This window comes from Microcaecilia unicolor, chromosome 7, assembly GCF_901765095.1.
Source record: "Microcaecilia unicolor chromosome 7, aMicUni1.1, whole genome shotgun sequence".
In the NCBI taxonomy this organism is placed as follows: Eukaryota; Metazoa; Chordata; class Amphibia; order Gymnophiona; family Siphonopidae; genus Microcaecilia; species Microcaecilia unicolor.
Window position 1 is genome coordinate 195662267 of NC_044037.1, and position 22875 is coordinate 195685141.

At 42.4% G+C, this 22875-nt stretch overlaps 1 protein-coding gene across 1 annotated transcript in view; it reads left to right on the forward strand.

Annotated features, from left to right (window-relative positions):
* The window catches only part of SATB2 (SATB homeobox 2), a 372408-nt gene that overhangs the window by 258395 nt on the left and 91138 nt on the right, over positions 1–22875 (forward strand). Inside the window, exon 9 of the mRNA XM_030210508.1 lies at positions 4983–5195. Within this exon, the coding sequence (XP_030066368.1) occupies positions 4983–5195 (213 nt within the window). The remainder of the gene's footprint in view (positions 1–4982; positions 5196–22875) is intronic.

The following is a 22875-nucleotide window of genomic DNA, read 5'->3' on the forward strand; positions in this document are numbered from 1 at the left end:
TGCAGTTGTGGAATGCACTGCCAAATCACTTGACAACGATTAACGTAATAACTAACTTTAGCAAATCGTTGAAAACCTATCTCTTCAACAAAACCTACCATGAGAACCCGTAACTAATCCACAACACATCACCACATCCTCTCTTATTCTGATTGCCTTATCTCCATAATTGCTTGATTAGATCGACTTGTTAGCCTTGCTATCTTTGTAACACCAATTGTATTATTTGTACCCTGAAATGGTGATGCCATAACAGGTCTTTGTAAGCCACATTGAGCCTGCAAATAGGTGGGAAAATGTGGGATACAAGTGCAATAAATAATAACTCAGGCTTGGTACCTCCCTCATTTTCAAGCTCCCATTCATTTGTAGAATTCTTGAAAAGGTTGTTCTTTCTGAGAGCTCACTAACTTTCTGGATAAGAACCAAGTCCTCCATCCCAGGCAGAATGGCTTTGATCAGGGCTTTAGCTGTCAATCTGCCCATTTTAGCCCTGAGCAATGTGATTTGAACCTCTTGAAACTTGTAGTAGGTACCAATTTCAAGTGTGGTGCTGTTGGATCTCAGCACAGCCTTTGATCAAGTGGCTCACTCACTGTTCATTACTCTGATCTTGACAATTGGTACGTCTTCTTTTAGGAGATCATTCCATGTCAGTTGTGAAATTCTTCTCTTTCTTCCTTGCAGCCACTCTGCTGTGACTTGGGTTCCACAAGGTTCTGTCTTGGCCCCGGTGCTATTTAATATATTTGCTCTTTGATGGTGCAGCCAGTGTGCATCTGAGTCAAGACAGTGATTAAAAGGACATAAGTTTAGAGCACAGAGATCAACATAAGCAACAGTCTGTAAAATATCAGCCTCTGGTGGTGGCTTACAGTTTGTGCCACATCAGACTTTTCCCAATCTATAATCAGCTCATGGTGGTCAGTGGTTCTTAAGCTGCGGGCTGAATTAAGCCCAGATACTCAGTGCTGGGCCATGTTCAGACATCAGCATTGAATATTCAGGTCGGTGCCGAAACCTGGAAGTTACCTGGCATTACCCAGTATTCAGACAGGCGAATAACGTTTCAAGAGCCTTTTTTGCTGCCCAAACTTTTCCTGCGTACTTAACTGGCTATCAGACTGAATATTGCCACTATCCAGTTAAGGGCTGGCTCTGCCCAAGCTCCGCCCAAGCTCCGCCCATGGACCTCCTATCACTAGCCAGAAAGTGCTGCAGCAGTAAGAGGAGATATTCAGCAGCACCTCCTGGTGGCTTAAAAGGGTAGGAGCCTGTCCTTATCATTATTACAAGTGAAAGCTGGTTAAATAAACTATATCACAAAGACAGCGCTAATATATATGTATCAGTTGCATGCGTAAATGTTTGGAATACTAGCATATACACACCATGCTAGATCTACCTGTTTTTCTGTTATTGCTCTCACTCATTGGAACTCCATTCCTCTTGATATTTATGTTGAACAGTTAATTAAAAACTTTAAGGCTGCTCTTAAAACATATTATTTTACTGAAGTGTTTGGGATCTCTAACTGAGAGTCTTGTTTCTGTCATTGAAATTTGCCCTGCCCGTGGACAACGTTTCACCTTTATGTGTCCTTTTCTGTCACTCCTCATGTGGCTGCTTAGAGTTTAGTGATTCTCTGCTCCCCCCCCCCCCCCCCCCCAATAATACAAACATTTGTAACCTAGCTTCCCTTTCTGGTACTCCCGTATTCCTTTTGTTTTATTCTTCCTCTCCTTTTATTTTAATATTGTAAACCACTTAGATGCCTGCGGTATATTAAATAAAGTTGAACACGTATATGTATGCATATGCGTGCAAATGCCAATAATTAACCTAAGTGCTATTCTGTAAATACACACATATCATTCATAATGAATATTTTACAGGTAGGCAAACATATAGACGGAGTCTGGGCAAAGCATGGATGGAACTCAAACTTCTGCATGTAACATAGCATACTATGGGGCTCATTTTCAAAGCACGTAGACTTACAAAGTTCCATAGGTTACTATAGGGCTCATTTTCAAAAGAGAAAAATGTCCAAAAAGTGGCATAAATCTGCATTTGGACATTTTTCTCACAAAAACATCCAAATTGGTATTTTTGAAACCAATTTTTAGATGGTTTTTCTATGAAGTTCTTCAGAAGTGCGTTCAAATCACAAGGGGGCATGTCAGGGGCATGTTAAGGGCGAGATCTGGACGTTCCTAACACTTGAACATTTTTCTGTCATAATAGAACAAAACAAAAACATCCAGTACTATAACTTGGACATTTTGGTCTAGACCTGTTTTATTAACAAATAAGCCACAAAAAAGTGCCCTAAATGACCAGATGAGATGACCTTCAGGGATGGCCTCCCCTTACTCCCCCAGTAGTCACTGACCTTCTCCCACCCCCAAAAAATTTGATTAAAACATTACTTACCAGTATCTATGCCAGCCTCAGATGTTGTATTCAGGTCCATTCGGGCAGCATGCAAGTCCCCAGCGTAGTCTAGTGGTGGGTGCAGTGCACTGCAAACAGGTGGACCCAGGCCCATACCTCCCCCTACCTGTTACACTTGTGATGGAAACTATAAGCCATCCAAAACTCACCAGAAACTGACTGTACCCACATATAGGTGTCCCCTTCATCCATAAAGACTATTATAGTGGTGTACAGTTGGGGGTAGTGGGTTTTGGGGAGGGCTCAGCAGGCAAGATAAGGGAGCAATAGTGAGATGTGTGCCTGGGAGCATTCATTTTACGTCCACTGCAATGCTCCATAGGGTGCCCTAATGCTCTCTGGGGATGTTTGTGTGGCCAGTCTACTAGGAATATCAGCCCAATATCTTAATTTTGTTCATTTTTCACTTGGATGTTTTTTTTTTTCCAAAAATAGACCAAAAAGAGAAATGCACAGAGCGCAGAAACATCTAGCAAATAGCCATAAAAAAGATAGATGTTTTTCTGTGTTGAAAATAGCTATATTCCCAACTTGAATATTGGATGGTTTTAGCAAAACATCCAAAGTTAGACTTAGATGTCATATTGAAAATGCCCCACTATGTAACTTTGTAAGTCTAAGTGCTTTGAAAATATACTTTCACAAGTTCTTTGTGCACCTTTGGCATTGAGATTCAAGCGTTTTCCAGGTCTATGGCTGGTGTTAAATGCTCACACCTAATGATATACATATATATATATGTATGTATTTATATATGTATGTATGTATATGCTGGCATTCCTCAAATCCAATCCTCAAGGTCCACAATCCAGCTTGGTTTTCAGGATTTCCACAATGAATATGTAGGAGATGTATTTGCATTCGCTGCTTCCATTGCATGCAAAAAAATTTCATATATATTCATTGTGGAAATCTTGCAAACCAGGCTGGGTTGAGGACCTCGAGTGCTGGATTTGAGGACCCCTGCCTTAATAGAAAATAGGCACCTGGTTATAGTTTAAGTGCCATATAGGGGCACTTATAGGATTACCCTCTAAGAGATAATTCTATGAAGTGTGACCTATTTTAAGGAGGCAAGAAGATGCATATTTGAGGCCTACATTTCTTTATAGAACGCTAGTGTAACAAATCAAATACATGCCTATATTTTAGGTGTGATTGCTTACACCATCAATAACGCTGTGCTTAGACTTCCAAAGAATGCCATAAACTATAGTATTCTATATATTATATTGTACTATATACTACTGTGTTCTGTAATTTATGTGTGGAATTGTGTTGTCTTCCCCCCCCCCCCCCTACACTCCACCCAAACCCTGCCCATGTGAACTCCCACTTGTAAAATACTATAACATCTGGGCACATGCTTATGGAATAGCATTTAGTCTGAATTCTGGCACCCTTGTTATGGTTGGCAGGGATCCCTAAGTTGCATCATCTGATGCAGTCCGGCGGCCAGAACAGATCACTCCCCTACTTGCTGCAGCTGGCAGCTTTGTCCATGCATTGCTGTTGCGCTGCCCCCCCCCCCTCCAATGCTTGGTTTTCACGCATGCACAAAAACTGAGCATGTACGGGAGAGGTCAGTAGCACATGGACAGTGCCGCTGACTGCAGCACTACGGAGAATGAACTGTTCTGGCCGCTGGATGACCTCTTCAACTGGCGGGGTCTTTGGGATCCCCGCCAGCTCAGGTATTTATTATTTGTTGGAGATCCCTTGTGCAGGTGCAGGGGTGGGGGCAGAGAGCATGGGGGAGGGGTGTGGAACTGTGTGCCCACCCATTTTTGGGGTCAGGTCCATTCATGTCGGACCAGGATCTTGTCATCTATGCTTGTGTCCATATACACACATAAATGACTAGAATACCAACATTCATGCACATACTTCCTGCCTAAATTCTATCTAGACAGCTCATTATACAATTACCACCAAAGAGCTCAAGTAACTTGCATGGGGATGACATGATGATATAGCAGGAATCAGAATGAATGATTTCCTGGAGCTCTCCTCATTCATATCTGTACTTAATATATTACACCACACTAGGCTTCTCAGTTTACTGAAAATGTGCTTAAAATAACGGCTTCTGATCAGCACCATAGCAAGATCGGTGTGAGCGGTGCAGCCGCACACAGCACAAACTTTGATCCCAGCCCCCACCTCCTCTCATTGGGTGAAGTGGGTGGGGCGGGGAGAGGTGTCAGTAGGCAAGTTTCACAGGGTGAAACTATAGCTCGATAGAGTCCTGCATCCAATTTTAGCTCCAACAAAGAATTTCAAATTTAGATAAAGAAATTTTTTTCCCAATTATTTGAAAAAGAGAAAATAATAAAGTGCATTTACTCTAATGCTTGATTCACTATGTAAGAATCTGTGCCTGTAAAGGAAGGTCCATGACACTTTCCCCTATAATTTTCCCTGACACCACATCTCAAGTGTCACCAAATTGCAGCCCAGCTGGTTCCACCAAACAAATTAAAAAAAAAACATGACTTGGTTTTTTTTTTAATTTCTTGAACCAGGGATTGCTGTCAGAGATCCTCCGAAAAGAAGAAGACCCTCGAACAGCGTCCCAGTCCCTCCTGGTAAACCTAAGAGCAATGCAGAATTTCCTTAACCTGCCTGAGGTGGAGCGGGACCGCATATATCAGGATGAAAGAGAAAGGAGCATGAACCCCAATGTCAGCATGGTGTCCTCAGCAGCCAGCAGCCCCAGCTCTTCTAGAATCCCCCAGGTAGGTGCCTGCCATTTTATTTGCTGCAATGTACTTCAATTACCTTTTTCAATTTGGTCTTGAGCCATGGCATGGACCTGGGTGAGCACGGGCTCATTCATTTTGGACTCGGGCCCACCCAACAGCGCCACACTGTTGCGCTAGCTGGCGGGAATCCCCAAGCCCTGCCATCTGAAGATCTCATCGAAGGTGTCCAGAAACCCCTGTGCCCAGTTCAGCAGTCAGTGTCTGCTTCCTGAGCCGCTGACACCGGTACTCTGTGCATGCTCAGTTTTCCTGCAGATGCGGAAGCTGAGTATGCACTGGGATGCTAGGTTGGCGGCTCAGGAAGGAGCCACTGACTGCCGAGCTGAGCATAGGTGTTTTTGGACACCTTCGGTGAGATCTTCAGCTGTGGCGCTTAGGGATCCCGCCAGCTTAGGTATTTATAGTTTTTTTTTTAATTAGTTGGGGAGGGGGGTGGAGAGTAGAGGGCAGTTAGTATCGACCCATTTTCCCCTTAGACCTACCCAAACATGGCTGTCTGGCTACGCTACTGGTCTTCAGGTGCTTCTGTAATAGTTTGGGATTAAAATGTGTTTGTTTTGTAAGATACATTAGAGTAACCTTTTGTGCAATGTCTTTCCTAGATTTGATTGGTTGAAAATAGATGATATAGAATATTTTCCAGTTCGGGTGTCATCACGTTCTAACATGTGGAATATGATGGGTAGGAGGATGGAGAGGGAGGGATGTCCGTTCTTCCCTGCAACCTCTACTGCCATGGGGATCCTCAACAAATTTTTGCTTTGTGCCCCTCAGTTGAGAGCCCTGTTTACTAAGCTGCATAAAGTCATTATCATAGTAATTACCACTTGCTAACAATTAACACAGCAATTAGCATTTGGTAGTTTCGCCTCTTCCATTTGGGGTGCAATTCTGTAACAAGGTGCCTGATATGAGCCTGTTCTGTAAAGGAAACTAGGCACCTAATTTCCTTTATAGAATACTAGTGTAACAGGTCAGATTTATGTGTGTAATTTAGGCACAAGGCATTTACACCAGAAGTAGAACTGGTGTAAGTGAGCAAACCTAAATGCAGGAGTTATATGAGTAAGTTATACATGTAAGTGTGAATCCCACCTATGCTGTGTCCATGTGAATGCCCAATACACACTATGTAAACGAGCTATTTATGCACATTTATTTATGCACATTTATGTGCATAATTTGCATATAAATACTGGTGCCTGTTTTATAGTTTTGTGGAAATGTAGATGGAATTAATGGGGATTACAGAAGCACCTGTTAACTGTAAACACGGCAGATAATGTGGCGCAGTTCAAACCACCTCAAGAGTTACCATTCAGTTAATGTATGGTAAAGATCCTCCCCCCAATATTCAAAACCATTTAACCAGCCAGGACTGGCACCTGATCGGTTAAATGGTACTTTGCCGGCTAATATTCCATATAGGATTCTATATAGCGCGCCTATAGATCCACGCCAAAATCCAGGGCATTCTATTACAATGCATATAACTTAATTGGCTTAACAAGCAAATTAGCGTTGATAGCTCTTAACAAGTAACAATGAGCACTAATTGTTAATACTGTACGAGTGATATATGTAATTGGTTTGTCCTTTTTGGTATGGAAGTTTTTATTAGAGCTGTCCTATTACAAATGGATTTCTTTTGTTAGATTACTATTGTATGCTATTTGTATTTTAAAGATATTATTATATGTCATTTGTATTTTTAAAAATGTAAACCGTTCTGATTTGCTATGTAAGAAGTAATGGTATAGTAAATAAACGATAAACAAATAATTAGAATTTATGCGCACAACTCACTAAGCGTATTCTGTAACACAGTGCACCTAAATTCTGGCATGCGCAGACAAAAAGGGGCATGGTTATGGGTGGGGAAATGGGCATTTTGTGGGTGTTCTGAAATATACATGCATAGTTATAGAATATGGCCCTCTGCGCCTAAATCTATGTGCCGGGATTTACGCCACATTTTTGTTGGTGTAAATAGAGGCGCTTAGTTTTAGGTGCTGGGATATCAACAAAGCGTATCTTATATAGCGCACCTAAATCTAGGCGCTGCTTATAGAATACGCTTAGTTGGAAATGTTTTCTGCGCGTATTTTTTAGGTGCCATCTATAGAACATCCCCCTTAGCGGCTAGCCAGATGACCGTCTATATACATCTCAAAGTATATATGGTTTAATGAAGAACTCAAAAACCAAAAAACCAAGACTCCTAAACCTCTCAAAATCCTGGCTAATACAGATTAATACTTTTTTTGTTTACTTTTTACTCTTAGTATACATGTGATAAAGAGAGCCCTCAGCAAAAACCACTTTTTTTTTAAGGCAATATGTTTTGTTGCCCAGTGGTATAGCACTTCTTTCATCGGGTCTCTCTTAATTTTCTGTATGTGCTATTGCCTCACACCTTAGTGTAACAGAGACTCGATGAAAGAAATGCTATACCACTGGGCAACGAAACATATTGCCTTCAAAAAAAGTGGTTTTTGCTGAGGGCTCTCTTTATCACATGTATACTAAGAGGAAAAAGAAAAAAAAGTATTAATCTGTATTGCATTAGCCAGGATTTTGAGCGGTTTAGGAGTCTTGGTTTTTTCGTCTATGTATGTGACGTGGAGGGGCATAATTGAACGAAAACGTCTATCTCCATGGGCATTTATCTCCGAGAACGGGTCCGTGAAGGGGCGGACCGAACCGTATTTTCGAAAAAAATAGACGTCCATGTTTTATTCGACAATTTGTGAGCTGGGCGTTTTTGTTTTTCAGTGATAATGGAAAATGAAAGCACCCAGCTCAAAAACGAATAAATCCAAGGCATTTGTTCGTGGGAGGGGCCAGGATTCGTAGTGCACTGGTCCCCCTCACATGCCAGGAAACCAACCGGGCACCCTAGGGGGCACTTTTACAAAAAAAAAAAAAAGGTAAAAGAGCTCCCAGGTGCATAGCACCCTTCCCTTGTGTGTTGAGCCCCCCAAATCCCACTCAAAACCCACTGCCCACAAGTCTACACCATTACTATAGCCCTAAGGGGTTAAGGGGGGCACCTACATGTGGGTACAGTGGGTTTGGGGGGGTTGGACGACTAAGCATTAAGCAGCAGAATTGTAACAGGTGGGGGGGATGGGCCTGGGTCCACCTGCCTGAAGTCCACTGCACCCCCTAACAACTGCTCCAGGGACCTGCATACTGCTGCCAGGGAGGTGGGTATGACATTGGAGGGTGAAAATAAAAAGTTGTGAAACATCATGTTTTGTGGTGGGAGGGGGTTAGTGACCACTGGGGGAGTCAGGGGAGGTCATCCCCGATTCCCTCTGGTGGTAATCTGGTCATTTAGGGCACTTTTTGGGGCCTTATTCGTGAAAAAACAGGGTCCAGGAAAAGTGCCCTAAATTCTTGCTACAAACGCATACTTTTTTTCCATTATCAGCGAAAGGCGCCCATCTCTCCTTGGCCGATAACCACGCCCCAGTTCCACCTTTGCCACGCCTCCGACACGCCCCCGTCAACTTTGTACGCTTCCGCGATGGAGTGCAGTTGAAAACGTCCAAAATCGGCTTTCCATTATACCGATTTATTCATTTTTGTGAGATAAACGTCTATCTCCCGATTTTGGGTCGAAATCTAGGCGTTTTTCTCTTTCAATTATAAGGTGGATAGCTAGTCAGCGTAAATATTCAGCATCCGGCTGGTTATATTTGGCGGCCAAATATTGCTGTGCCAAGAGGAGGAATATCTTTGGACAGTTCCAACATAACTGGCCAGTGCTGAATATCGGCTTGGTCGGTTACATTCAAATTGGCTAAAAATATACCAGATATTCAATGTCGGTCACCCAAAACAGCCTGGCATTGAATATCTGGGCTCAGTGCTGACCACAGGAGGCAGACCAGCTACCTCCCGTGGTCTGAATAAGAAGCCCCTTGTTTTTGTGTTAACTGAATGGCAAAATGTTGGAAATGCCCCAAACAATTAATACAGAGGTTTTGCAGGTACCAAGCATTAACATTGGCTATGAACAAACTGCAAAGCTTTTGCATCCTGAGTTAGGTAAAAGGTATTTTCTGTAGGCTGGCCCAGTATCTTCAAATGCACTTCCATGTCACATCTGCCTTTAGTAAATCCCAAACCTTCTTCTGCTGTTCTAAGCATATTCCATGTGCCTCCCTTTCACCCTTTCCCCTGGACTCCACTTAGAAAGAAGACTTACTGCTTAATGTCGCTTTCCCAGCCAAGAAATCTGAAATAAATAATTGGCACAATATTTAAAATATTGACTTATCCATACAATGACAGCCGCTATTGGAGTGACTAATATTCATGAGTGTGTTACGTGTGTAAATATTTACAGTACTAGTATATATGCATATATGTGTGCGTGGATGCCAATATTCTGTCCTCGGGGTGGAGCCAGGGCAAGGTATGGGCGGGACTCCCACTTACACATTTAACTTATAGAATACAAAATTTATGTGTGTATCTCCGGCACTTAGATGTGAACAGCTCAATGGCTGGCATAAGTGCTCACATCTAATGCTACATGTGTATGTAGTAGGGATGGGCAGCCAGAAAAGTTTTGTTTTGTGTTCTTTCCCATGGAGTTTCTGGGAATATTTGTTGTATTTGTTTGCCTTTGGCCATTTTTTTCCTCATGGGAGCAAAGTTGTTGAGTGTGCACACTTTTGAAAGAGGGCTCATTATATGTTTCCGAAAGAGTGTGCACTAGGCTCTCATGTGCAGTGGTGATAGTTTGCGTGTGCACAATGGGCACCATGTTTGCAAATAGTGCACACTCTCTCAAAAGAGTGCGCTGTTATCGGCAAAAAATTAAGCACACATTTTTTTCTGCTTGTTTTTGTGTGATGATAACATGGACAATGTCGTTGACATTTCTCATATCGTTGCAAATGAATGCCCATCATTAGAATATGCTCAGTTATACTAGTATTTTGTAACGACAGGTAGGCACCAACAGAATAGGCTGCTATCAGTTGCCCTGTTATAGAATTGTCCTGCACATGGGTAAGTGCCCTGTCCGTGAATTTTCAGCAGTGGGATCTGGATTCTTCCATTTAAAATTTATACAGACTTTCATTGTGGATAATTCCGGGAGTGTGGGTTTTCTGCTGAACTCTGTGGATAGCTGATCATATACATCTGTTGTCTTTATTGCTGTGCATGTTATATTAGGACAGCAATGAGGTTGATAGGGCTGGATTTTATAAACGGCGCTCAAAATTAGGTGCTGGGAAAAATTGGTGCTAAACACCCTGCTGAAACCTGGTGTAAATGCTGGCACCCAAATTAGGTGCACTAGCCCAGTATTCTAGAACTAGGCACACAAATTTTCAGAACTCCCCTGACATGCTCACGCTTCTCCCGTGGCCACACCCCCTTTTTGAGATACGCACTATGGGAGTTAGGCGCCTTGCCTTATAGAATAGTGCACATCCAGATGCACTTGCAAATATTAATGAATGCGAATTAACATCAATAATTGGTTGCTGGCATCCAATGCCAGCAACCAATTATTGATGTTACATTATTGATGTCATTGAGCTTGATAAGCAATTAATTTGTGCATGCATCTTGGGTGCACACAAATTTGGTACGCAAATCTGGGCACCATGTATAGAATCTGTGGTTGCACATCACTGCAAATGATGGAGCCGGCGGCAGTCATTGCGTTCCACGCATATTCAGCGCTGCTCACCATCTGGATAGCAGTGCTGAATGTTCAAATTATATTTCAATGTTGCAGTTGGCATTTAAAGAAATGCTGACTGCGATGTTTGAGTATTAATCCAAATACTAATTAAAAAACCCAAAGTTTTATGTTGAAATGAGTTAGCTTAAAACTTTCTGCATGTGAACTGATGTTAAAAGCAGAGGATCTAGCAAGCTCAGCAGTTTTGTTTAAGCTGCTCAAACTAACTTAAAAACATAAGAACATAAGCATTGCCATACTGGGACAGACCGAAAGTCCATCGTGCCCAGTATCCTGTTTCCATCAGTGGCCAAGTTCTTGGCAAGACCCCAGAACAGCAAAACTAAGCTGCTTATCCTAGATTATGCAGTGGATTTTCCCCAAGTCCATCTTAATAATGGCTTCTGGGCTTTTCTTTTAGGAAATTATCCAAACCTTTTGTAAACCCTGCTAAGCTAACTGCTTTTACCACATTCTCTCACAACAAATTCCAGAGTTTAATTACTCATTGAGTGAAGAAATATTTTCTCTGATTTGTTTTAAATTTACTACTTAGTAGCTTCTTTTATTATTTGTGAATTACTATCTTACTTTAATGAGTCAGAGATGTAGTTTGGGGAATGGTCATGTCCATTAGTTGTCCCTCCATGAACCCCAAGTTCCTTCCTCTATTAATGGTATATGTTTCAGAGCTCACCATTTCAGTTTGGAAGTATTTGCATGGGATTCACTCATGTGTGAAAATATATGGGGTGATTTTTTTTCTGGAGGCATTTTTAGTCAGCTTTCTGCATCTTTTTTGTTTTCAAATAGTTTCCTTTATGGTTTATATCGGGGTTCATTTTCAAAAGCCAACAGAGTGAATCACATAACCATGTCAAATTAACTGGTTATCTGTGAACAGATATTTAACTGCATTTATTTTATTATTTCATTTTTTTATTTATAAAATTCGATATACTGTTATTCACAATACAGCAAGGAGGTTAACAATCATTAAAACATAGAGGTAAATTAAAGGAAAAGAAATGTTAAAAAAAGGAGAAGAAAGAAAGCACCATAGAGAATTAAGAAAAGAGTGTTTGTTTAGTTGTATGACCGAATATCTGGCTAAAGGGGTAGGTACTAATGTGTTAAAGAAATAACACAAGCGATGTTGCTCTTTTTTGTAATGTGTAGATTTGTGAAATTGAAGCTCCAGCTAAGTTTGCCAGCAAATAAGCACTAATTCTCTGGCACCCTTATACGCATTTTACAAAAGGCTCCAAGTGCAGCACAGCTATTTGCAAAATACTTAGGGAGTTGTAAATGTTCCTGACTGGACATCCTTTTCAAAATAGGGTTTCACGTACTCAGTGCTTGGGTATTTTCTGAATACATTTTAAGATAAGAGTACACTAGACTATGAGGTTCATATGCCTCTGGGATGCCTCGTGATCCATGGCAAAATGGTTTTTGAAGGTTAAAATTTTCCTGTTTAAGTATAGGAATATTATCCTGTTTTTGGATGTTAAAATCAATACCCTAGTATTTAAAGAAAGAAACACAATTTTAAAAATCAGTGCTGGTAACAAGTTTAATACTTGTAAAAGTTTAAAAATTTCTAAAAAAAAAAAAAAAAATCAGTGATTACTAGTGTAGCTGTGGACATTTTCTGAAGTAAAATGTTCCAGACTGATATCAACCAAAGGCAGTAGCATAGCCATAGGGGTGGGGGGGCCTTGGCCCCTCCCCAAATTGCAGCATCATCTGTTTCTATGGCTGGTGAAGATCCTCAAGCCCCGCCAATGGAAGGGTTCCTCCTCCGGTGGCCAGAAGCTCTCCAGCACTGCCATATGCCCCTCCCCCCTCAAATGCATGCTCGGTTTTGGAAAGTTTGGGGACTTGCCAGAGGAGAACTTCTGTTAGTAGGGCTTTGAGATCCATGCCAGCTCAGGTATTTGGGGTATGGAGAGCAGGGGAGAGTGGAGGAGCGAAGGGCAGGGCAAAATTTTGTGCGCCCCCCCCCCCCCCCTACTTTTGCTCAGCTCCCCATCCTCAAATTCTAGGTCTGGTTATGCGACTGACTAAAGACCTCTCAGTCAACCTAAGGATTCTGCACCTCTTCTATGTTGCCGTGTTAGGATCACAATGCATCCTTATCCCCATCCTGTGGTGTGTGACACTTTCTCAGATCAGGATTTCTATCAGCCTTTCTTTTATCCCTTTGGCAGGCAGCAAGCCTCATGATCTAAGCATAGTAGACAGATCCCTTTATCTCAAAAAAGGATTGCCCTCATTTGTAATAACTTGTTTGCATTTCTATAATTAGCCATTAATTCATCCCGTCAATGTCAGCAAGTAGTTCGCATTTCTGCCTGAGTGCCTGGAAAAGGAGGTTAATAAACAGAAAGGAATTAATGTGATACCTTATTTATTTTTTTTTTTTTACAATAATATACTATCCCCCTTTTTAATAAACCACAATAGTGAGTGCCGTGTGTTAATGCCGACACAGCCCATTCACTTTGAATGGGCTGTGTCGGCACTGCTGCGTGGCAGCCACTAGCAAGGCTTATTAAATGGGGGGGGGGGGGGGGGGGGAGGGGTATATTTGTTGACCTGCATTCAAAAGTTAAAACTCCTTTCCTCAGGTTCAAACAGAACGAGCAGGTCAGAGGATAGACAGCATTGCCAGAAAACACAAGTGAAGCATAGATTGTCATCCAGATTCAGGACAGGTTGCTCAAAGCTGGGTGCGCAATTTTGGACCATGCATAAACTAATTAGCTAATTAGGGTATAACAATCAATTATTGGCATTAACAAACAATTCGGAGTTATGTGTGGATCTCCCTATGCCCTATTCTATAACATGCACGTCTAAATTTCATAGCGCGCAACTCCAAAGGGGGCGTGGCCATAGGAGGGGCATGGGCAGCTCAGGAGCATTCCCAGAAATTAGGCGTGATGTTTTTAGAATGCTGGCATTTGCGCATCTAACTGCCATCAGTAGGGCATGAGCATTTACACCAGACTTTGGCAGACATTCATGCTGACAACCAAAGTTAGGCATGAAATGCGTGCTAAACTAGTACTCTGTAAAAGTAATTCTACGCAGAGTGCTCTTTACAGAATACTAGCTTAGCATGCATCATTTTGCTGCCTAACTTAGTTTACAGAATCTAGCTTTATATGTGGAGGCTAATATTATATTAGGTCACCTACATGTGAAGGCCTTCTAGGTGCCTATTTTTAGCTTGTTATGAAAAGACACATAGGTGCCTGTGGGGCTAATTTTTGAAAGAGAAAAACATCCAAAAAGTGTCATAAAGCACCATTTGGACAGATTTTTTCTCAAAACGTCCAAATCAGTATTTTCAAAACCTGTTTTGCAGACGTATATCTATGCATTTTGTATGCAGTGTGTCCATATCACAAGGGGCAGCTTGCAGGTCCTGGAGTAGTGCAGTGGTGAGTGCAGTGCATTGTAGACAGGTGGACCAAGGTCCGTACCTCCCCTTACCTGTTAAACTTGTGGTAGAAACTGTGAGCCCACCAAAAATCACCAGAAACCCACTGTACCCACATATATGTATCCTCTTCACCCATAAGGGCTATTGTAGGGAGCAATGGTAAGATGTGTACTTGGGAGCATTTATATGACGTCCACAGTAGTTCTCCCTAGGGTGCCTCATTGTTCTCCTGGGATGTTTGTGGAACCAGTCTGCTAAAAAGTCTGGCCCCTCCTATATCCCATTGGCTTGATTTTCTACGTTTTTCACTTGTACTTTTTTTTTTTCAAAAATGGCCTGAAAAAATAAATGCACAAAACACAAAACCTTGTTACAAAAGGTATTGCAGTTTTGAAAATGGTCATGTTTTCTATTCGGATTTGGGATGTTTAGTGCAAAACATCCAAAGTTCAACTTAGACATCATATAGAAAATGCCCCTCTGTGTGTCTTTATAAAATACTAAGAGCAAAGCAACAAAAATAGCTCCTAGATTGGCGTTGTGGAAATTTACTTGCTGTGGCAGGAGTGGAGTCCTGATAGGAGTGCAGGGGGGTACCTAGGAGAAGGGAATCCCAGCCTGGAACCACACCAACTCTGTAGGGCTTGTGACAAAGCTTGGGCAGCCTAATATCCCTGGGCCTATTATAAGTGGCCCTCTATATATCAGAGAAAGGTGAACCAGGAATTGGGTTAGATAATTTGTTATGCTCCCTAGCTGAAGGCCTGGCTCCTCCCTAGATTGGAAAGCTAGGAATCAATAGGTGCCTCACAGCCTCATCCAATACATATTTTAATGAACGTAGCTGCCTTAACATATAAACTCCCGTTCGTATTGCTATAGAGTTGTTCCTTAAACAACAAATGGTAGTCAACAAAGACTCCCAAATAGTTAAGAGTCAGCAACTTTCACTGGGCATCCTAACAGCACTAGTGCTAATGATGGCTGTTCTAAGTTCCCAGGAAGCCAACATACTGGTCTTATCAATCCATTGGCTGTGATTCATTCTGCAATTTTACCTAAACATTGATGCAATTGAGATAAATCCACGGAGGAAGTTGAAACCTTCGCCAGTAATAGGATATCATCTGCATAACAATGCACACTAATACCAAGATCATGAATAAGTGCAATTTAGAGACTCGGGAAGATGTTGACTAAAATAGAAGATAAGTGAGCCTTGGGGAACCCCACATTACAGGGGGAACATTTTTTAAATCGTGGAACACGCCTGAATGGTGAAGGAATGACCATCAAAAATGACTGAAACCATTGCAGTACTAGACCCGTAACCCCCAGCAATGACAATTGCTTCACAAGCAACCCATGGCCCACCAAATGGATGGCAGATGCCAAATCCAATCACACTGCCAAGACCACAAAGAGGGCCATAATCGAAAGGGGCGTCCAAGTTTTCTTGAGGATGTCCTCACAGGACGTCCAGCAAAGGGTCGGGGAAACCCGTATTATCGAAACAAGATGGGCGTCCATCTTTCGTTTCGATAATATGGTTGGGGATGCCCAAATCTTAACATTTCGGTCGATCTTAGAGATGGTCATCCTAAGAGATGGTGATCCCTGATTTTCGGCAATAACGGAAACCGAGGATGACCATCTCAGAAACGACCAAATCCAAGCCATTTGGTCATGGGAGGAACTAGCATTCGTAGTGCACTGGTCCCCCTGACATGCCAGGACACCAACCGGGCACCCTAGGGGGGCACTGCAGTGGATTTCAGAAATTGCTCCCAGGTGCATAGCTCCCTTACCTTGTGTGCTGAGCCCCCTAACCCCCACCCCCTAAAACCCACTCTCCACAACTGTACACCACTACCATAGCCCTTAGGGGTGAAGGAGGGCACCTACATGCGGGTACAGTGGGTTTCTGGTGGGTTTTGGAGGGCTCACATTTACCACCAAAAGTGTAACAGGTAGGAGGGGATGGGCCTGGGTCCGCCTGCCTGAAGTGCACTGCTCCCACTAAAACTGCTCCAGGGACCTGCATACTGTTGTCAGGGAGCTGGGTATGATATTTGAGGCTGGCATAGAGGCTGGAAAAATATTTTAAAAAACATTTTTTAGGGTGGGAGGGGGTTAGTGACCACTGGGGGAGTAAGGGGAGGTGATCTCCGATTCCCTACGGTGGTCATCTGGTCATTTATGGCTCATTTTTGTGGCTTGGTCGTAAAAAAAAAAGGAACAAGTAAAGTCGTCCAACTGTTTGTCAGGGACGCCCTTCTTTTTCCATATGTTAAGCACGCCCCAGTCCCGCCTTCGCTATGCTTCCGACACGCCCCCGTGAATTTTGGTCATCCCAGCAATGGAAAGCAGTTGAGAACGTCCAAAATCGGCTTTTGATTATGCAGATTTGGGCGACCCTGTGAGAAAGATGCCCATCTGGCGATTTGTGTCAAAAGATGGGCGTCCTTCTCTTTCGAAAATAAGCCTGTTAGTGACCTTTCAGAGCGCTATGCACATAGCAAAGAGGCTAATAATATGTCTATACTATGAGCCATTAAACAACCCAATTGATGCTGGATGAGCACTGAATCGTGATTGATAAAATCCACCAATTGCTGAGTTACAACTTTTTCCACCACCTTGTAAACAAAACACAAATTTGAGATTGGTCTGTAGTCAATAAGAGGGTCCTGGGTCATAGATTTCCTATTTGGATGAATCTTCTCATGCTTCCAGCAAGTCGGCACTAATCCACTAGTAAGACTTTGGTTAAGCATATTCAAAAACCTAGGCATCAATCTATGCTGAGATACTGTGATCCACTGTGATGGTATGGGATCAACAGAACAACACTTAAGGGCCCTTTTACTAAAGGGTTGCCACATGGCAATCCAGAACCGCCAGCCCAACGTGGGTGCCAGTGGTAGTTCTACCTTGAGCGTGCATCATTTCTGGTGTTACGGAAAATAATTCATAATTTTTAATGCAGTGCTAACCTGGTGGTAATTGGGCAGTGATTTGCGCTGCCCAGTAACCAACAGGTTACTGTGGGACTCTTACTGCCATCTCAGTGTGTGGTGGTAAGTGTTTCCCCCTGCATGGCCATGTGGTAAGAATAATCTTACTACATGGCCATGTCTTTTTTAGGGGCTTTTTACCCACCGCGGTAAAAAGGGTCATGGTGCTCGGCAAAAACATCCCCTGCCACTACCGCAGGGCCCTTTTTACCACAGCTTGGTCAAAGGACCCCATCATGTTCATTGATGCCACAGGATGAATATCCGCCTGTTAGTAAAAAAATCCACAATACATATTCTGGCCACTTTCACACTGAACCAATCGTAAGCCCCCACTGCCTACCCCCCAATGATGTTCAATTATCTACCTTCCATTTAATGCGCTTATGGAAAAAGCCATGTTGTTTTCCCAATAATTTTATTTTCAATTGAAAATTACAAAGAAAACAAGAAATATTGTAGTCCGCATCACTGGTGAAGTAGAAAGGAATACAATTATAGGAAATCAGGATAATCTCAATCCATTTACTGATCTAATAATTATTTTGGCCTAAATTCCACCCTTTCTTTTTTTTTTTTTTTTTTTTTTTTCTTTCTAATAAAAAACTTTCTAAATACATATTTTGTATTGTTATATGTAATTAAACATCTACAGGGAATCTAGGAAAGAAAGAATGATGCTCCTAGAGTAGATTTTAAACCCAAAAATTGCTTTCTCATCAGTTATGTAGTTCTAGCAACACTGGGGAAATTCAAATAGTTTGCCCACAAAAATTCTAACTTTTCTTTTCAAAATACGATTTTAATATTCCTATTTTATCCCGTTCAGCTAGAAGAAGAAAAAAAAGATAAAAAGGAAACCTTTGTGATTCTCCAAAGAAGTGGCTGAAAAAATAAAGGCAAAAGAGGCAGCATTCAAGAAATACAGAAGAACGGTGATGGAATTCTGCCCATGAATTGAACTCTTGAATCTAGGTCATTCAGTTTAGTAACAGTTTGTTGAGAGAACTGAGGAATAGATCGTAGTCAGTTATCTGTTCAGGTCACAAACTTCCATATATCGACCAGGGAAACCTCTTTAGATTGTTCAGTCTCCGTTTGTGGAATAACAGGACAAAGTATCATGGTGCATAAAGCCACCATGGATTCCTGAAAGGTAATTATAGATAGCACATCCTGAGAAAAATCCAATTTGGACTAGGGCAAATCATCAGGAGAAAGGTCCTTACTCCGAGTTGCCAAGGAGTTTGTAGATGGAGTGGGGGGGGGGGGGGGGGGTGGCCCTACCCCTTAAACTTAAGGAAGCACCTGAATCCAAAGGGCTGTTGATGGAGGAGGGTAACTCAACTGTTTTAAGTTGTCTGTCCATTGGGCCTGTAACTCGTGGAGTATAAGCCAAGTTGGATTTCAATTTGGGCTTAACCTTGGCTTTGTGCTTTACTACCTTCAGCCAGAAAAAAATATATATATTAAACAGTACCTTTTTGTAGATCAAAGGTCCAAAGTCCCTGGCTCCTGTGCCTCCTCTGGTACCCATTTGGGCACATGCCTGTGGCCGCGTGCCACAGAGGCAGCTGCAGTTTATCCGGGAAGGGTAGTGCAGAAGATGACATCAAATGCTGCCCTTCACAGCTTATGATTCAAGCAGGTTACCACTTCTCTTTGCAGCACAGAACACATGCCCACTCTGCTCCCAGCTGACCCAGCAGAGGGGGCTAAAGCGATCTATCTTGGAAGCAGTGGCGTAGCCACAGGTGGGCCTGCGTGGGGTAGGGCCCACCCACTTTGGACTCAGGCCCACCCAAACTTGTGACACTCTTGCTGTGGCTAGTGGGGATCCCCAAACTTTGCCAGCTGAAGATTTTCTCTCTTTGGTCAGCCAGCGCTCTTCCAAATGTCAGCCAGCAGCACTTGCCTTGAGCTGACAGTGAGACCAGCCCTTCTGCACATGTTCAGTTTTCACACATGCAAAAAGCACTGAGCATGCATGGCCTGCTGACAGAAGCATCAGTTTGAGGCAAGTGCTGCCGGCTACCATTTGGAAGAGTGCTGGCTGCTCAAGGAGGAAATCTTCAGCTGGCAGGGTTTGTGGATCCCTGCCAGCTCAAGTATTTAATATTTGGGGTTTGTGGGAAGGGAGGGGTGGAGAGAGGAGCAAACCAGAGGGGGACAAATTCCATGCCCACCCACCTTGGGCTGAGGCCCACCTAAAATTGGCCATCTGGCTACGCCCCTGCTGGGAAGGGTGGCACAGAAAGATAACGTCAAATGCCACCCTTCATGGCTCACAGTAGGTTACCAGTCCTCTTTGCAGCACAGATCAGATGTCCACTCTGCACCCCAAAAGAGCCATGTTTTAACCATCTTCCTAAAGCATAAATAACATATTTCATTTTTGTGTCTTGTGTAGGTGAAATCCAAAGGTTAGGTCCAGAATGCCTAAAAGCTGCTCACTTTGTAATCTCTAATTCCAACTCTTACCCCCCCCCCCCCAACACACACACCCCCGGCAAAGTGCTATGGTTGGTTCAATTTTTAACTATGTAATAGCTGTACCAAATTGGCCATTCTGTATATATTCCCTTAAGAGCTAACCTCAAGATTAGTTTTATTCATTTATTCATTCAATTTATTATTTACCTTCAAGCTGAGGAATGTTTCCTAGTACATTGGGAGTAATTTTATACAGAGCCACCTAGAGTGGTATTTTAGTAATTTATGAGCGGATGTGAACACATCTGCATGTAAATGAGCGGTTTCTATGTACTATTCTGTATATAAAGTGCCAGTATTCGATGTTGTCTACTTTGCAGATGAGCATTCATGTGGATGAAGTTGGGTAGAGCCTGGGTAGGGCTCACAGTTATGCATGTGAAGAAATTTTCTATAACAGGTCACTTACATTTACACGCCAACTGTGCTCATAAGTGGTATTCTACAAATACAAATACATTGCTTGTATTTGTAAGGGGTCGGAGCATGGGCAGGCCGTTGGTGAGGCAAACATTTATGAGGGCAACTTACAGAGTACTGTAAGTTGTCTGCTTGCCTGCTCCAATAGGCATCCCCATTTATGCCAGGTCTACGACAGGTCTATGTACATTAATATTGGGTATCCAAATGTACACTAGTATTCAATAAAGACACTTGGGTGTCCAAGTATCTGTACAGAATAGCCTCTTTTCTTGCGTTACCTGGGCACCTAAATGGAGGTGCCATGTGTAGAATTGCCCCTATAGATTTTAAAATACTATAATCTAGGCACAAACATTTACACCAGCTCTGTGCCAGGCGTAAGTCCTTATACCTAAAATATAGGCACATATTTGACCTGTTACATTAGTATTCTATAAAAAAAAGTAAGCACATACTTTTCTTCATAGAATAATCTCCAAATAGATGCATTCTTTATGACTAAAAATGGGTGCACTGTTGTAGAATTACCCTCCTTAAGTCCAATTGTAATATTTACATCAAAATATTATTGAGGTACTTGGTGAAAGTTTTATACAGTGAGTTTTATTACACAGACTCCTTGCGGTTCTAAATATGTCAACCCTGGAAGAAAGGAGAGAGAGTGGGGTTATGACAGAGATATTGAAATTTTGTAAAGGTTATAATGCATAACCAGAAAACCATTCTTCAAAACAAAAGAATAAGAGGCCATGACATGATATTCAAAGTGGACTCTTGAGTTGTATATAAATGTCTTTCTTCTCAGAAAGGGTAGAGGGGTAGATATTACTATAATGCTGTTTACTCAGGCCTAAAAGTCTCTCTTATCAAAAAACTTCAAACAGCTCAGAATACTGCAGCTCATCTCATATGTAAAGCCCATTGATTTGATTCACCAGGTCAGCTCCTCTTTTAATCAATCTCCATTGGCTTCCAATAAAGAGTTACCTTTAAACTATGTGTACTTGTTTATCAAATTTACCTGACCATGGGGTTCTTTTACTAAGCCACAGTAAAACGTGGCTTGCGGTAGTGTAGGCACGGGTTTTGGGCGAATGCAGAAATATTTTTCAGCGCACATACCAGGGGCATAGCTACGGGGGGCCATGGGGGCCTGGGCCACTACAAATTTCATCCGGGCCCCTGGTTTGGCTGGTGGGGGTCCCCAACCCCTGCCAGCCATAGCCTTCTTCAGCGCCGGTCTCTGAGAAGGAGCATCAGTGTGCACAGGAGAAGCAAGAAGAAAGAAGAGCAAGGCAGCGAACACGGCTGCACCGGAGACCGGTGCTGAAGAAGGCTTCGGCTAGCGGGGGTTGGGGACCCCCGCCAGCAAAGGTATTTGTTTTTGCGGTTGGCAAGTAGGTGAGGTGGTGGTGGTGGGAGGCGAGGCAGTGGGGGTGGGGGTGGGGCGGCACTCAAAATGTGCCCCCAACCTTGGGGTCTGGCCCCCTCTCAACGTGAGGTCTGGCTATGCCCCTGGCACGTACAAAAAATGCCTTTTTAAAATTTTTGCCGAAAATGGACGTGCGGCAAAATCAAAATTGCTGCACGTCCATTTTGGGCCTGCGACCTTACCGCCAGCCATAGACCTAGTGGTAAACATTTTGGGTGGTAATAACCTATGCGCGTCAGATGTCACGGTGCGAGTCCGCTATGCACGTCCGAAAATAAAAATTATTTTTCAGACGTGCGTAGTGGACACGTTCCAGAAATGAAATTACCGCAAAAGACATGTGGTAGTTCGGCGGTAAGTCCGTTTTGGCATGTGTTGGGCATGCATAGAGCCTACCGCAGCTTAGTAAAAGGGGCCCTATATTCAATACCTTTTACAATTACCTTTAAGTAATGCTCATCCGATGTCAAGAGACTATCTTCTCCTCCATTTTCTGTGTTGTAAAAGTCTTTGTTACAGATCTATTCATGATGCAAGCTTCACATACCAAGTTACCAGGAAATGTTTCCGTACCAAAGTCACTCAGTTATTTTACTGACTACTTGAAATTTCATAAATTGTTGAAAACATTCTTATTTAGTGAATTCCTCACCTTTGCTGGTAATTATTATTCTCTTAGGGTCCTGTTTACTAAGCTGCGCTTTGGTGCACTAACTTTTTAGTGCACGATAAAAATTAGTGCACGCTAACAATAGAGACACCTACTATGGGTGTCTCTAGTGTTAGCACATTCAAATTTTTAGCGTGCACTGAAAGGTTTGCGTGCCTACAGCGCGGCTTAGTAAACAGGGCCCTTAGTTAATTTGTTATTTCAAAATGAGTCATGCTACTGCTTGAATGTTTTTATCTATTATTGCTTATTATTTTTGTTATAGTTCTTATTCTAATTTGCTTTAAAAGTTTGATGTAAGCGACATTCAACCTGAACTTGTTTGGGATAATAAATGTAAAAAACCAGAGTCTAGAAGAGGCTGTACCAATTCATTGATTGAAATTCTCTTCTTATAAGCCTGCATCAACAGTATCTCTCTTACTTGATTACTACATACCTAGCCACAGAG